General features: G+C 35.6%; 1 protein-coding gene and 1 pseudogene across 1 annotated transcript in view; one reads left to right on the top strand and one right to left on the bottom strand.

The window, feature by feature from the left end:
• The window catches only part of PREX2 (phosphatidylinositol-3,4,5-trisphosphate dependent Rac exchange factor 2), a 689,594-nt gene that overhangs the window by 218,866 nt on the left and 452,657 nt on the right, over positions 1 to 18,071 (bottom strand). Inside the window, exons 28-33 of the mRNA XM_053715101.1 lie at positions 17,597 to 17,679; positions 16,735 to 16,825; positions 15,826 to 15,954; positions 14,687 to 14,728; positions 5,046 to 5,263; positions 418 to 520 (exon numbers count right to left, since the gene is read on the bottom strand). Coding sequence (XP_053571076.1) covers positions 418 to 520; positions 5,046 to 5,263; positions 14,687 to 14,728; positions 15,826 to 15,954; positions 16,735 to 16,825; positions 17,597 to 17,679 — 666 coding nt within the window. The remainder of the gene's footprint in view (positions 1 to 417; positions 521 to 5,045; positions 5,264 to 14,686; positions 14,729 to 15,825; positions 15,955 to 16,734; positions 16,826 to 17,596; positions 17,680 to 18,071) is intronic.
• Positions 6,472 to 7,481, top strand: LOC128659659 (BTB/POZ domain-containing adapter for CUL3-mediated RhoA degradation protein 3-like; annotated as a pseudogene).

The raw sequence follows: 18,071 nt of genomic DNA, 5'->3' as shown, positions 1-18,071 counted from the left end.
AAAAAAGTGTGCGGTGCCCCTAAACCTGCAAGACTCGTAATACCAGCGGTAGTGAAAAAGCAACGTTATGAGCCTTAACGCAGCTTTTTCATCCATACCGCAAAACTCGTAATCTAGCAGTAAGACATTAATTAGTATAATATTTAATGGACGACAGCACTAAGGATAAAAGGAGATAAGCTGTAATGCTATTCAGCAACTAGGCTTATTACATTGTATTTTTAAATGTAGCATTACATCTACACTTTATTTCAATTCAGATTTTAGACTGTTAATTATCAGTTTAATGTTTTAGTTACAGAATTAAGCAGATTGGTAATTAAGAGATTAATTTGAGAACTTGATCCATCCACATCCAATTGATAGCTCCCTGACATTGTGCTTGTAAAATACAATACATTCATGTACCACACTTACTTGCAACCAGGGGCCCCTGCTCAGCTTCCCTGAAGTAAAACATAACCTTTTCCAAGTCTATCAAAGCAACAAGTGTATCTTCCAGCATAGACTGTTCATCAGTCTGAAAAATATAAACGTGAAAGTTTAAAGGGATATGAAACCCAATTTTTTTTATTTCATGATTCAGATAGAGCATGCAATTTTAAACAACTTTCTAATTTACTCCTATTATCAATCTTTCTTTGTTCTATTGGTATCTTTATTTGAAAAGAAGGAATGTAAGATTAGGAGCCGACCCATTTTTGATTCAGCACCTGGTTAGCGCTTAATTGGTGGCAGCAAGAAGCTACCCAGAGCCTCATATATCTCCCTGATTTTCTGTTTGTTATCTTATCACTTCTGCTTAAGCCAAATAATGATTATTTTGTTAACATTATGACAGTGGCAAGCCCTGTCATCTCCAGACTCAAGTCAAAATTAACTCCTCCAAATAAGGAATGTGGTGGGTGGAGCTTGATAATTGAACAACAACTGCAGCAAACAAGGTGTTAATATGTTCTAATATAGTTCAGTGTCTGCTGATATGTTAATCTATTGTTAATCTTGGAAAACTTTTGAAAGTTTTTATAATTACAAGGTGTTTACTATCCCTTTATCTTCATTATTCAAAATAATATTTTGTTCCTGTCCCTTTTTTTCCCCACTGCTAGTAAAATACAATTGAAATTTCACCAAGTCCCTAATTAGAAATACATATCCTCCATGTATATTAATGCATTCCATTCATTATTCAGTCTAATCTTTTCTGGTCAATTTCAATCTAGTTAGTTATGTAATCAAGAACTCACCTAGATACAGCCATAAAGATTATACTATACAATAAAGGTAGACCACTTTTATCTTATACCCCAATAAGGCTGTTTGCATGATTCGGAAGTAGCACGCATATTACAAGTTGAAAGTAAACTCGTTTGTTCGTGCACAATTGAATTTAACGAGCATCAGGTTAGTGCAACTTCAGAGCTCTGGTTCATTATTATGTTCAAATAAAAAGTTGCACAAAAAACAGCAAAAATACACTGAAAAGTACAGTTATGCTCATAATAACACTGTCTGATAAAAATGATTTAAAAAAAAGGCATGCAAAGGGCTTTAACATAGAGATACATGCACATACATATCCAAATACATGTGTGTGTATATATATATACAGTATATATATAAATATACAGTATATATACAGTATATATATATATATATATATATATATATATATATATATATGTGTGTGTGTATATATGTATTTATTTGTTTTAATGTATATTTTCTGTATATATTTAACATTCCAAAGTTCTTCACTTACAAGAAAGTGCCCTTTTTATTCTAAAATACATATTTCTATATGTGTATATACCCATACCTCCATATATATAGGTATAGATATATATGAACAGTATCAAATATATATACCCCCAAGGATTTTCATTGTTTTGTTAACCAATTCTGTGCAATGTCCTGCATGCTTTCTGATCTATGGCTCTTTTATGCATATGTGGTATTTGGTGTTCACTGTTTAGTTTCTGAGTTTATATGATTAGATAGTCACGCACAGTGGTGGTTTTCACCTGTTGTATGCTAATTGTGGGAGTGGGATCACAGGTGATGACCTGAAACTGTATCACTTAGGGTAGTTTAAAAGATACAGTGTTTAACAGGTTGTGGATTGTTATTTTGTATTGTCTGACGAAGGGGGTAACACCCCGAAACGTTACATTAAAAGGTAACTTTGAAAATGCTGGCGAGTGCCTCCCTTTTCTTCACTACTATCAATACTATGGAAGCACCCTGGGTGGATGAAATGTTAACCGTGAGTGCTGGTCTGCCTGCTGTATATATATAAAATATATATATATATATATATATATATATATACTGTATATTTAATAATAAAAAAGTACATTACTTTTAAATATTTAAAAAATAATAAAAGTTATTAAAAATTATTGAACGTACAATAAAGTAAATATATATATTCTATGGATTATTTAGAATATTTTACAATATGTTTAATAATTTTTAATATTTTTTATAATTTTTTAAAAATATTTCAATAAGCACCTTAAAAATACTAAGTTTAACCCAATCACGTTAAGATTTAAATTGAGAAATGTGATGCGCAAAACGCATATTTTACATTCCTATATTCTTCACATAGAAAATAAGGTACTTTTTATTAAGAAATATACATATTTCTATAAATAATGGATACTGTTAATGTAAAATACATATCTATACCTATACAGGGAGTGCAGAATTATTAGGCAAGTTGTATTTTTGAGGATTAATTTTATTATTGAACTCACAACAACCATGTTCTCAATGAACCCAAAAAACTCATTAATATCAAAGCTGAATAGTTTTGGAAGTAGTTTTTAGTTTGTTTTTAGTTATAGCTATTTTAGGGGGATATCTGTGTGTGCAGGTGACTATTACTGTGCATAATTATTAGGCAACTTAACAAAAAACAAATATATACCCATTTCAATTATTTATTTTTACCAGTGAAACCAATATAACATCTCAACATTCACAAATATACATTTCTGACATTCAAAAACAAAACAAAAACAAATCAGTGACCAATATAGCCACCTTTCTTTGCAAGGACACTCAAAAGCCTGCCATCCATGGATTCTGTCAGTGTTTTGATCTGTTCACCATCAACATTGCGTGCAGCAGCAACCACAGCCTCCCAGACACTGTTCAGAGAGATGTACTGTTTTCCCTCCTTGTAAATCTCACATTTGATGATGGACCACAGGTTCTCAATGGGGTTCAGATCAGGTGAACAAGGAGGCCATGTCATTAGATTTTCTTCTTTTATACCCTTTCTTGCCAGCCACGCTGTGAAGTACTTGAACGCGTGTGATGGAGCATTGTCCTGCATGAAAATCATGTTTTTCTTGAAGGATGCAGACTTCTTCCTGTACCACTGCTTGAAGAAGGTGTCTTCCAGAAACTGGCAGTAGGACTGGGAGTTGAGCTTGACTCCATCCTCAACCCGAAAAGGCCCCACAAGCTCATCTTTGATGATACCAGCCCAAACCAGTACTCCACCTCCACCTTGCTGGCGTCTGAGTCGGACTGGAGCTCTCTGCCCTTTACCAATCCAGCCACGGGCCCATCCATCTGGCCCATCAAGACTCACTCTCATTTCATCAGTTCATAAAACCTTAGAAAAATCAGTCTTGAGATATTTCTTGGCCCAGTCTTGACGTTTCAGCTTGTGTGTCTTGTTCAGTGGTGGTCGTATTTCAGCCTTTCTTACCTTGGCCATGTCTCTGAGTATTGCACACCTTGTGCTTTTGGGCACTCCAGTGATGTTGCAGCTCTGAAATATGGCCAAACTGGTGGCAAGTGGCATCTTGGCAGCTGCACGCTTGACTTTTCTCAGTTCATGGGCAGTTATTTTGCGCCTTGGTTTTTCCACACGCTTCTTGCGACCCTATTGACTATTTTGAATGAAACGCTTGATTGTTCGATGATCACGCTTCAGAAGCTTTGCAATTTTAAGAGTGCTGCATCCCTCTGCAAGATATCTCACTATTTTTGACTTTTCTGAGCCTGTCAAGTCCTTCTTTTGACCCATTTTGCCAAAGGAAAGGAAGTTGCCTAATAATTATGCACACCTGATATAGGGTGTTGATGTCATTAGACCACACCCCTTCTCATTACAGAGATGCACATCACCTAATATGCTTAATTGGTAGTAGGCTTTCGAGCCTATACAGCTTGGAGTAAGACAACATGCATAAAGAGGATGATGTGGTCAAAATACTCATTTGCCTAATAATTCTGCACTCCCTGTATATCTATAGGAATAGATATGCAGTTATAGATATACATATATATATATATATATATATATATATAGTATATATATATATATATATATATATATATATATATATAAAAATATGTATTTAAGAATAAAAAGGACATGTTAAATATGTACAGCAAATATACAGTAAAACACATATAAACACATAAATACCTATGTAGACATATATTTTAATGCATTTGAGCCCATTGCAGTCAAGTAGCTGAAAACATGAACTATTTTTTTTATGTAATTATCATATTTAATAAAGTGTTTAACTGTGTATGTAGTGTAAATAGTTCCAATGTTCTTCAAATTCTCTTCAAATAGGGAAATATGTTCTATGTATTTATAAATAGATATTCCGATATATATCTGTATATATCTATACCTATATATATATATAGATATATATAGATATAGATATATATATAGATATATATATATGGATATATTGTACCAAAAAAAGCCAAAGTCGAGCATGCAACTGTAATCAATAATTAGCTCTCCCCTTGAAATCTAGCCCTAAATGTCTCTTTCTGTAGGATGTAATACCTTTAATTGCCCAAGTAATAGGTCTATGGCTTAAAACAAAAAAAAAATTTTTTATTGGCTAATATCCTGCATTGTCATACAGCCTTATATTAGAGAGATTTTTACATTTTTTAAATAGATGTTAAACAAAATTGCTAAGCTTGTGTAAACTAGGAGCAAGTATTTAATATATTTAATGGTATTATTCTGATGAATTGGATGTTCTTCTTACCAGATTTGGAGACAGGAGAGACTGGAAGTGAAAAAGAATACCAGCGGTTGCTATTTGTTCCAACCATCTTTTGCTGGCCTCGCAGGTATCCATTTCATATTCTTTATTGCTGTCAAACATATGATTTAGTGCTGCCATAAGTTGTTCAGAGAAAGTACAGACTGTGGCCACTAAGCTTTGGCTAAACACCATATCTCGTCTTAGCTGGACTTCTGTGTCTACAAAGGAGGAATATAAAAAAAAAATCATCAGGTTGTGAAATCTACAATGATATACAACTTTATGTACTAAATCAGAGAATTAAAATTTGTGTAAACAAATTAATTAACTCTTCTTAGTGTACTTATTAGTCCCTTGTATAGAGACAATTCAATACATGTATTCCCATTAAGTAAACTTTTTTTCTGGCAGCTTTTCAAAGGACTTTTGAACTTTTCAAATTATAAACCTTGAACCAGTTAAAAACGTCATTTATACTTACCTGATAAATTATTTTCTTTCCTGGCATGGAGAGTCCACAAATACATTCAATTACTAGTGGTAATTCAACTCCTGGCCACCAGATGGAGGCAAAGAACACCCCAGCAAAGCTTCAAGTATCCTCCCACTACCCAGATTCTCTAGTCATTCAGACGAGGAATTATAAAAAATAGAAGAAGACACAAAGGGTATAGAGGAGCCTGACAAAAAGCCGTCTTAAAAATAAGGGCAGTCGTGGACTCTCCATGCCAGGAAAGAAAATCATTTATTAGGTAAGTATAAATTATGTTTTCTTTCCAATGGCATGGGGAGTCCACTAATCCATTCAATTACTAGTGGGAACCAATACCAAAGCTAAAGTCCACCGAATGAAAGGGAGGGATACACAAGACAGGCAAACCTAAACAGAAGGCACCAACGCTTGAAGAAACTTCCTTCCAAAAGAAGCCTCAGCTGAGGCAAAAACATCAAATTTGGAAAAAGTATGCAATGATGACCAAGTGGCCGCCCTTGAAAATCTGTTCCATTAAAGCAATAATTTTTAAAGGCCCAAGAGAAAGCGACAGCCCTAGTAGAGTGAGCCGTAATTTTCTCTGGAGACTGCTGTCCCAGCTTTCTCATAAGCCAATCGAATGGACACTTCTTAGCAGAAGCCTTCTGACATCTCCATTTTACCAGCAAAGACAACAAAAAGAGCAGTTGATTGATGGAAAATCTTTCATAGCCTGTAAATAGAACCTTAAAGCACGCACAACATCCAGATGTTATGTGCATAACCGCTCCTTCTTAGAAGAAGGAATTAGGACAAAATGAAGGAACAACAATTTCTTGGTTAATATTGGGTTCCGATACCGCCTTAGTTAGAAATTCCTATTTAGGATGGTGAGAAACATTACCGAATGGAGAGACATTTAATACGTTCTGAACGCAGCAGCTTTATTTCTAACTGGAAGAAATGTCGGGAGAGAGTGTGGTGAGCTCTGTGGTGCAGCAGCTACAACACCGCACCCACCTCCTTCAAATGTGCCAGCACCAGTTCCAAGTATGTGAAACTAAATGTTGGAGGTGCGCTGTACTACACTACAATGCAGACTCTCCCAAGCAGGATACGATGCTCAAAGCAATGTTCAGTGGGAGGATGGAGGTACTCACAGACAGTGAAGGTTTGATCCTTATTGATCGCTGTGGGAAACACTTTGGGATAATATTAAATTACCTGCGGGATGGTGCTGTCCCCTCTTCCAGAGACCAGAAGAGAAATAGAGGAGCTACTTGCAGAAGCCAAGTACTATCTGGTACAAGGGTTGGCAGATGAGTGTCAGGCCTCTCTTCAGAATAAAGATGTTTACGAACCTTTCATGCAAAGTTTCTGTCATCACTTCTCCCAAAGAGGAGCAAAAGCTCATTGCTACTTCAAATAAGCCGGCAGTGAAGCTACTTTACAATAGGAGCAATAACAAGTATTCTTACACCAGCAACTCTGATGACAACATGCTGAAAAATATTGAACTGTTTGACAAGCTTTCACTGCGGTTTAATGGTCGTAGTACTTTCATCAAAGATGTGATGGGGATGAGATCTGCTGCTGGTCTTTCTATGGCCAGGGGCGCAAAATTGCAGAAGTTTGCTGCACCTCCATTGTATATGCAACAGAAAAGAAACAAACTAAGGTGGAGTTCCCCGAAGCCAGAATCTATGAAGAAACACTGAACATCCTTCTGTATGAGGCTCAGGATGGGCGAGGACCAGATAATGCTTTGCTGGAAGCCACAGGTGGGGCCGCAGGTCGGCTCACACCACCTAGAGGATGACGATGAACGTGATCGAATTGAAAGAGTAAGACGGATCCATATCAAAAGACCAGATGACCGAACTCATCTTCACCAATAAAACTCAGCTATTTTTGATCATTTGCCGTCCACAAGAGATTTTACACCTCTATTTGAGCACGTCCCAAATTGGGAAGAAGCATAGTATAACGTTAAGGTGGTAATCTTTTTAAACTATGCTTGTGTGGCTAATTTTTTGACCACCTTACACTTTCCAGTTACTTTTAAGGGACACCAAGCTGAATTAGTTTTTTGACTGCATAAGGACTTTCTTCTTAATTCCTCCATAGTTCCAACTAATTGATGGTCCTGTATTTTTTTATTTATATATACATTTATGCCAACACTTACTGGAGCTAACATGGGAACACTTAAGTGACAGAAGACAAAGCAGATTCCGAATAGAGATGCTTTGTTGCCTTAAATGCATTGTTTGATATGGTATGTTGTGTTAGAAGCACCCCATTTTTACATTTTTGTGTGCACAGGAGACCATTTGATAATTAATTTGGATATCAACTCTTTCACTCTCGGTGGGACTAGCTCTACCAGCTGTCTTACTTTATAGGGTTATTTAAGGAAATGTTTATTTTGTATGCCAGGATCACATCCACAACAATTTCATCAAAAGGGCCTTAAGTTTTTGGCCTGGTAATAAATATTTTTTACTTTAAACTAGCAATACTCCATGAAGTGCTTGAGGTTTTATGGTATGTATGTGTGTGTGTTTGTGTTCTGTTTTTTATGCATTTCATTCTAAAAAGTATTACACAAATATTTATATTTTATCTTTTCTCTCCAATAAACATGGTTCTGGACTCTCTCTCAAAAAAAAAAGAAATCCTAATTTAGCACTGAAAACCCCCTTATCCACTTGAAGAATAAGATAAGGAGAATCACACTGTAGAGCCGAAAGCTCCAAAACTCTACAGGCAAAGAAAATTGCCAGCAGAAACAAAACCTTCCAGGACAATAACTTGATATCAACAGAATGCATATGCCCAAATGGAGCCTGCTGCAGAACTTTAAGAAATAGATTAAGGCTTAAAGGAGGAGCAATTGACAGGCAATTAAACACAGGCCTGATTCTAACCAAAGCCTGGACAAAAGATTGAACATCTGGCAAAATGCCAGACGCTTCTGCAGAAGAATCGACAGAGCCGAAATCTGACTCTTTAGGGTATTGACTGATAAACCCTTCTCCAGGCCTCCTGAAGAAAGGACAGAATACAGGGAATTCTCACCTGACTCCAAGAAACAACCCCTAGATCAGCACCAATGAAAGTATTTTATGTCATACCTTATAATAAATCTTGCAAGTAACAGGCTTAAGAGCCTGAATCATAGTCTCAATAACATTCACAGAAAAAACCTTGTTTTTTCCGGGACCCTGAAGTAGAAGATCCTTCATCAGAGGCAATTTTCCATGGGGGGAATGATGACATCCTCACTAGGTCCACAAACCAAGTTCTGTGAGCCCACTCTGGAGCTATTAGAATAAACAAAGCCTGCTCCTGTTTGATACAAGCTATCACTTAAGGAAGGAGGGCAACCGGAAGAACAGATAAATTAGACCAAAAACCCATAGCACTCCCAGGGCATCTACCAGAGCTGCTTGAGGATCTCTTGATCTTGCTCCGTATCTTGAAAGCTTGGTGTTTAGACGAGATGCTATCAGATCCAGTTCCCCACTTGAGGGTTAACATTGAGAAAACTTCCGATGGAGAGCCCATTCCCCTGGATAAAACATCTAGCTCCATAGATAACCGCTTCCCAGTTGTCCACCCCTGGGATATGAATGGCAGAAAGATGACAACTGTGAGACTCTGCTCACTGAAAAATGCGAGTCACCTCCTTCATAGCTAACAAGCTCCGAGTTCCTCCTTGGTGGTTATACGCCACGGGAAGTGATGTTGTCCGATTGAAATCTTGTAAACCGACTAAACTCAGTTGAGGCCAAGCTGATAGAGCATTGAGAATTGCTCTTAATTCTAGGATATTAATAGGGAGGGTAGACTCCTAGCGACCGCAGCTCCAGTGGGGATCCGGATACCCCTGAGAGAAAGCCAGTATAAGGGGAGACATCATCCAGCTGCTCTCCGTAGCCTTTCCAGCAGTTCCGTGTGGATTCAGTCTGTCACTTAATGTTTTTTACTTATGCACTTCTTGTAAGTACATTTTTAATTGCGTGTATTTGTTGTTTAATAAATCTAGACTTCAATCCATTTTGTGCTCTGTTTTTTTTCTACAAGTACTGTCTGGATTCCCAGCCATGTGAAAAGAGCATGGTTTTTAAGAGAGCGGCATTGCTGGATTCTTTTCATTGATCTTTGAAAGCGGAGAAAGAACTGGTTTTACTACAAATCACATTCTGTGTCAATCTGTAATTAAGGTACTGTGTTTGTCACTTTGCTTCCAGCAAGGACATTTTTTGGAATATACATTCATTCAAAGACTTTTTTTTTGGGAGTAATATGTATACGTATGTTCACATTATCTTCCATTTTCAAAATTGTTTTATGTATTTTTAAATTGTGTATTTTATGCATATATAGATATATAATATCTTTTATCGGAATCATATTTAGGGTGCAGACTAAGCGCTGAAGTGTTTTTGTCTTTTATACATACATATACATCTTTAGACATTTTAGACCAGTTTACTGGGTGCCAAGGCGTATATACTAGGTGTCATGGTACTTTGTCAACCGTTTTTTGTTGACCTCTACACATTGCTGAGATCACCATGTCATATTTCCTGTTACTTTTATGGCTCATTTACAGTGCGGTTTTTGCTTAGCATCACAAGGTGTGTCTATTTATTGGCATGAATTTAACTTTTGGCAAATTGTCATGTACTTTTCATACAAGGTCTGTCTTCCCATGCTTTCCTGTATTTAAGGTGTCATGGTGTTTGATATGATGCACATTTATAGACTATTTGGGTGTGCTGTTATCATTTGTTTGTCATCCAGAGTCTTTAACTTACTGCTTGTACCCTAATCATTCTTTTTCCATAATCTGTGTTTAACCCTGTGCTTGAACTGTATTATTTTAACTAATGAAAGTCTTCTTGAATTCCTGCCTGGTTGTGACCCTAATCTGTACTCCTTTGCTCATCTATTGTGCATAACCCCCAATATGTCCATCTTGCCTGTATTTTTTTGGATCCCTAAAAAAATATAAAAATTAGACAGCTTGTTTCCTTACTATAGACTGGTGAATCACGCCCAGGATTCAAACCATTGCGTTCAGTCAGTTTGCATCTACCTCCTACTACAGCCTCTTTGTCCATATCTCGGTTGGACACTTATTTTAGGATAGTACAGGGTATTTAGACCCTGTATCACTAACTGGATGGAGTGTTGAGAAGAATTATTTCCTCAAAAACTCAAGTGTTTTTTTATTGTACCACATACAGTATATATTTATAAAGTTAGCAACTATAATCTGTTTCTTAAATGTAAATAAACTGCTATTAATTTAAAATCCTTATTGTATGAAAAAACTATGAAGTGAGGGCTATTTCATGTACAATAAATCTAGTTGCATTAGTTCCAGCTTTCCAAGATTCCCCAATTACCATAATGTCTTATCTTTTTCCGTCATAAGCAATCTCAACTTCCCTTCATTTCCCCTGGCAATTATCACTTGTACATTCACAGATAATTAACAAGGAATCATTCAAGGCATTTGTTTTTAAAATAGATTTGATAGTTTCCATTAATGGGACAAGTTACATTGATGACAAATCTTTTGTTTGTTTTTTATGCAAAGGAAGTGCACTGGACAGTGTTGCCAAAGTTGATTTACACTAACATATTCAAGTTAACATATGTACTCCATGTAAAAATAGCACTTTTTCATATTATCTTATAATAAATGTGAAATGCATAAAATAAAGGATTTGTGTATCGCTTGTTTCCACTTTGTGTTCTGGATATTTTCTAACACTCCTTATTCCAATAACATTTAAAAGGATATTAAACCCACATTTTTTCTTTCATGATTCAGATAGACCATGCAATTTTAAGCAACTTTCTAAATTACTCCTGTAATCAATTTTTTTTCAATCTCTTTCTATCTTTATTTGAAAAGCTAAAATGTAAGCTTAGAAGCCGGCCCATTTTTGATTTAGCACCCTGGGTAGTGCTTGCTAATTGGTGTCTACAATTAGCCACCAATCAGCAAGAGCTACCCAGGTGCTGAACCAAAAATGGGCCGGCTCGTAAGCTTACATTTCTGCTTTTGAAATAAAGATACTAAGAGAACGAAGAAAGCGTTATAATAGGTGAAAATGAGTAAATTGCTTAAAATTAGATTACAAGTGGGACGTTATCGTTAGCACTAGGAACGTAAACGTGAACGCAAGATTGCAGTGTTCTTTATGCTCAAAATCCAAATAACAAGTGGTGCGCTGTTTAAAATTACCGGAAAGTTGTTTGCACGAACTCACAGTAATTCACACTACCCATATTTTCTATGGGTAGCGTAGAGCAATAATATGTGCTCGTATTACAAGTTGAAAGTAAATGCGATCGCTCAAATGCAATTGCATTTACCCGCTCAAGCGTTTGTCCAGATGAAACAGTTGCACTAAACTTCACTATGAAACCTGAACCGCCACCCCCACATCACAAACTACCTCTTTACACTATTAACCCCTAAACCGCCACACACCCCAAATCGCAAAGTCTGCACTACACTATTAACCTCTAAATTGCCAGCCCCCACCACAAAATAATCCACTAACATCTAAACCCCCTAAGCTAACAACCCCTAAGTTAACCCAAAATAGACTAACCCTAGCTTTACATAAAAAAACTATTACAGTTAAAAAACAAACAAAAAACAACTACCATTACAAAAAATAAAAAACACTAACCTTACAAAAAATAATAAATTACCAAAAGTAATAAAATAGTTATGCCTATTCTAATACCCCATTGAAAAAGAAGCTACAAATAGCCCTTAAAGGGGCCTTTTGTAGGGCATTGTCCTAAAGTGATCCAGCTTTTTTTTAAATACATTTACATTTTTTTTTTTAAATACATTAAGCCCCCTACCACCCCCCCCCCAAAAAAAAAAAAATATCTAAAAATATCTAAAAAGTTTCCTTCCCAGAGAAAAACAAACAAACTAATCTTAAAAAAAACACCTAAAAAATAAAAAAACCTACCACTAAACCCCAATGTGGCGCTTCCCGAAGGATATTTTATTTCATAGATAGCTAAATGCCCTTTTCATTTTTTTAGATATTTTTTATATTTTTTGGGGGGTGGTCGGCTTAATCTTAGTTTTTTTCTTTTTCTTTCAATAAACGAGCTGGATCACTTTAGGGCAATGCCCTCCAAAAGGCCCTTTTATGGGTTATTCACAGTTTATTTTTATTAGTTTTTTTTTTATTTTGGGGTGTGTTTTTATTTTGGGGTATTAGAACAGGCATAACTTTTTTCTTTTTGGTAATTTATTTGTTATATTTTTGGAATTTTAGTGTTTTTTATTTGTAATGGTAGGGTTTTTTTATTGTAATGTTATTTTTTTTTTTAAAGGCAAGCATAGCTTTTTTTCTATTTTTGGGGTGAATTTTTATATTTTTAAAATGTAATTAGTTTTTTGTGTGTAAAGCTATCGTTAGTCTATTTTGGGTTTAATTTCGGGTTTGGTGATTAGGGGGTTTAGATATTAGTGGGTTATTTTGTGTTGGGGGCTGGAGGTTTAAGGGTTAATAGTGTAGTGCAGACTTTGTGATGTGGGGTGTGTGGAAGTTTAGGGCTTATTAGAGTTGGGGGAGTGTAAAGAGGTAGTTTGCAATGTGGGTGGCTGGTGGTTTAGGGGTTCATAGTGTAGTGCAGACTTTGCAGTGGATATGTGGCGGTTTAAGGGTTATTAGAGTTAGGGTCTTATGGCAATTTGGGTTAGCGCACGAATAGGGTGTTAGCTTTTTTTTCTTTTCTTTGCTCCATTGACTTCTATGGGGCAGTAGATAATCGTGTAATCGATATTGTAACTGCACTAGCCCCTCAATGCACAGTGTTGTTGTACAGAAAAAACCTGTCACCATATTTGTCCAAGCAGGCTGCGCAAGTGCATTTTCTCTTGCAATGAGTAACCAAGGTTATTGGATGACTCACAGTCACAGAGAAGACTGGCTCAGTAGCTCTGATTACAAACAGCCAGAAAATGAGCTTTTGATATAGAGGGCTCTGACACGACCATTGCCCTAGGGCCAATTAAGTTAAAGGGACACTGAACCCAAATTTTTTCTTTCGTGGTTCAGATAGAGCAAGACATTTTAAGCAACTTTCTAATTTACTCCTATTATAAAATTGTATTCATTCTCTTGGTATCTTTATTTGAAATGCAAGAATGTAAGTTTAGATGCTGGACCATTTTGGTGAACAACCTGGGTTGTTCTTTCTGATTAGTGGATAAATTCATCCACCAATAAAAAAGTGCTGTCCATAGTTCTGAACAAAAAAAAAACTTAGTTGCATTATTTTTCAAATAAAGATAGCAAGAGAATGAAGCAAAATTGATAATAGGAGTACATTCGAAAGTTGCTTAAAATGTTATGCTCTATCTGAATCATGAAATAAAAATTTGGGTTCAGTGTCCCTTTAAGTTATGCCCTTGTATCTTGCTTTGGTCACCTTCTTGCATTAAGCCCCCTATCCCCCCCCCCCTAAAAAAAATTTAAAAAATTAAAAACTATATAAAAAAATATTAAAAGTGCCATGGAACGGGCATTTGGCTGGGCATTTAGCTCTTTTCCTTCCGAGAGAAAAATCAAACAAGCTAATCTTAAAAAATAAACACCTACAAATTAAAAAACCTACCACTAAACCCCAATGTGGTGCTCCCCGAAGATAATGGCAGTGGCGCTCCATCTTTATCACGGTGGTGGCAGTGGTGTGGCTGGTGACCACATGAAGAAAACCTCTGTGTTCAAGGTCCAAAGATTAGGGCCACTGCTGCCACCCCCTCTGCTGCTGGGATGAAGATGGACTGCCGCCGGTGAGGTTTAGAGGTCAGTTTTTTGTTTTTGTTTTGTTTGGATATTTATTTAATAGATTAGTTGTTTCCCCCCCCCCCCCCCTCTGAGCAGCAAAAGAACTAAATGCCCTTTTCAGAACAAAATGGATTTGCATGTACTCTGTAGAGAGCTAGGAAGTTAGGTTGTAAAAGTCAAGGGAGAACGGAAAAAGGAAATTAAAATGAAAGGATTGATTAGTTTTCTTGAAACTAGTTTTTTTGTCAGATAATTATTAATACTAAGGGTGAGAAACAAGGCATTTTATTTTACCTTAGAAAAGTCATATAACTTATTACCTGTGTATTCAAGTAAAGCTAAAAGGATCCGGGATTTCACTTCTAAAGACAAAAGAAAGTATAAACAAGTCACAATTAAAAGATATAGTATGTTGATACATGTATTGCAGAGAATGCGTTTAATTACAAATAGAGAAACACAAATATGTATGTTTGACTTATTAAAACAAGTTATTCCGATAAAGGGTGTATAACCAACATAAAGAAATATTAGTTAACTAAGGCCTAGTTTCCATTGAGATGGTAAAGTTTGGAAACTGATGTTAACATATAACTAAATATTAGTTAACTAAGGCCTAGTTTCCATTGAGATGGTAAAGTTTGGAAACTGGTGTTAACATAAAAATTCTCCATAGACTTTAATGGAGATAAATAATTGGACCACCAGTTTACAAGCAATATCACCTCAATGGAAACTAGGCCTAAGTTTTACTTAGTTTTGGGAGAATTACATACTTTGCAGTAATCTCATTTGCAGTTTCTAACCCTGTAGTTATGTCTACTGTGAGAAAAGCAAATACAGTATAGCCAATAGGTTTTTACATAAGGCATTAGAACGCCTGTACATATAGGTCTAGTTTCCATTGAGGTGGTAAAGTTTGGAAACGGGAGTTAAAACATTTATCTCTATTAAAGTCTTTAGGGCATGTTTATGTTCCTACCAGTTCGCTAACTTCACCTAAAGGGAAACTAGGCCATAGTGTAACACTCCTAATATATTTTATATAGTTTTACTTACATTTTAAAATACTAATAATATTATTTAAATAATTATTTTTTACATTTATAATATACAGAATTTGGTTAAATCAGTCTAAATGGGTTAAAAACTCTAAAGGATTAATGGATTTATACAAAAGCTACAAAAGAGAGAGATGCTTAAGTGGGAAGCCATTTGGCTTCGTAGTTAGGTTTATGGCAGATTGCTGTCTCTTTTTTAACCAACTTGTACCTTCCCCAATGTATAAGTATTGGCAAGCTGGCTGTGAGTGTAGGCAACATTCCAGTAGCCTTGGCTACTCCACTTGAGGACCCCCCCATGTGCCGGGCCCTTTGTCTAGGTTCTATTTGCCAGACTGATCAGTCCGTCCCTAAAGGTAATTTTACTATATATTTATAATTAATAATGTATTACTAACCTTCTGAGAACTTTTTTAAATTCTGTGCTAGGATGCGGACACTATTTGGAAGATTCCAAGGGTCTTGTTTTATATGAAGTCGCAGCCTTTTTGGACAGCTTAATTTAGGTTCCATTTCTTGTTGAAATTCTGTCCAAAATATCAAACAAAAACAATGGTATTCACTGTTAATTTAAGAACATAATATTTTATCATCATCAAACACACAAAATACACACATAATATCTTGCAGCACTCCATAACCCCCATTTAAATTAAGAAATAAATGAATGAATGAATGAATGAATGAATGGAAGCTCACAAACATATCCTACAAGACTCTCAAAGACTAATGGGCAATTTTGATTGCACACAGGGTCATTATGCATATCAATTTTCTATTAGAAAGTTTTATTTTTTAATTTTAGGATTAATTATAACACCCAATCAGAATAGAAGGCATACTTAATAGCAACAAGGTGAAGCGCTCAACCAGGAACAAAAATAGCTAAATTGCTTGTTCTCTGGGAAATTGTCACCCAGGAACAGCCTCTTTTTGCCATCACAGAAAAGAACTTTTCTGAAGTATATCAGTCTGATCCCGCTTATATAGTCATAACTTAACCATACCGTCAAAGGATTAACCTCTGTTCTTATTGGAGGGAAGATTCATTAAGAAATGTCAACACATAAACCAGGTAGTTCAGGTTCTATGGAAGTAAGGTTTACAATGTAGGCCTAAATCAGATTAACATATGCAATAAACTAAAGTAAGTTACAATATGCCAAAATAACTTCAGATTTTTGTTCTTACATATCTATGGTAATTTATTAATTTCATTTATAGGATTATGAAATAATAATTCATATGGTTAATAAATCACCAACTTTCTTATATGAAAAAAAAAGGAATGATGTCATAGTAAATACCTTGTAAACTTCGACCAGGTGTGAAATATTTTGTCTGATCAAAAACCCTTGCAATTGCTGGACCTCTTAGTAGACCGGTAATGGACTCAACCTTTTGAAATAAAGACAAGAGTGAATTATCACTTCAAAATTCAATAATGGTCACATACTGCAAAACTGATGTGTTGACAAGCATCAAATATATTTATATTGCCTGTATGCCTCTGTTTAATTTACTTCCATTATCAATTTTTGCATAATCTTGTTATATGCATGCTTCCTTCTGAGCATGTGCAAAAGTTCACAGTATATACCTACACTAGTCTGTGATTGGCTGACAGCAGTCACATGCTACAGGACATCCAATCTGGGCACAGCACTATACAGCCACTTAGCATGAAGAAGGGGTTACTGCTATCCCAAATTAATATGGTAAAAAAAACCCAATGAATCCCACAGCACCAAAAATAGCTTAAAAAAGTCTCTCTTACTTTATTCTTCACATACAAGGATCATAATGCTGGCAAAGAATAAAGTAAGAGACTTTTTTGAGCTATCTGTGGTGTTGTGGAATTGATTGTTATTTTAGTCAAATGATACAGGGGGTAAAAAATGTTTAAGAAACAAAGTCTACTGCCTATTTTAAATTCAGAGTGTCACTGCACCTGTTAATTATGCAGTTCTACTGTATTTAATGGTCTTTAATGGTTATTTTTACGAAGTCAGTTACATGTCTTGAAGGAAGGAAGCAGGACATCTGTAAATTTTAAGGCAAGAATAAAGAAACAGGGCAGGGAGGCATATAAATAAGTTTCAGCAGGTCAAATCCAAAGCTAATTACATAATCATTTGCCTTTATAACCTGAAATGGTTTGTTACATACCTGATTGAATAGATGCTCTAAGCAACTGTGTAACTTGTCTTGCTTTTCATGTGACATTCGAACACTCAAGGGAAGTTCATCACCTATGTTCCAGATAGGATTACACTATATTAAAAAGTGCATTCGTTTGCTATACAAATACCTTGTACACAAACACCTGATACTAAATACCTTGCTACACAAACACCTGCTACTAAAAGATAAACCAAGTGGTTTAGGTTCTATGGAAGTAGGGTTTATATAATTGGATAATAGGTAAAAACTACTATTTTAAAGAAAAAAAGAAATAGCAGTAGTAATGTAATGTAGGCCTAGACTCCAAGGGACATAAAACCCCAAATTTTTATTTTATGATTCAGATAGAACATGCAGTTTGAAACAACTTTCCAATTTACTTCTATTATCAAATTGTCTTCTTTTTCTTGTTGTACTTTGTGGAAAGCAGGAAGGTAAGTTTAGGAGTGTGCACGTGTCT

Source organism: Bombina bombina, chromosome 5, assembly GCF_027579735.1.
Source record: "Bombina bombina isolate aBomBom1 chromosome 5, aBomBom1.pri, whole genome shotgun sequence".
In the NCBI taxonomy this organism is placed as follows: domain Eukaryota; kingdom Metazoa; phylum Chordata; class Amphibia; order Anura; family Bombinatoridae; genus Bombina; species Bombina bombina.
The sequence above is the reverse complement of the archived record's forward strand: the minus strand, read 5'-3'. Positions and strand labels throughout refer to the sequence as shown.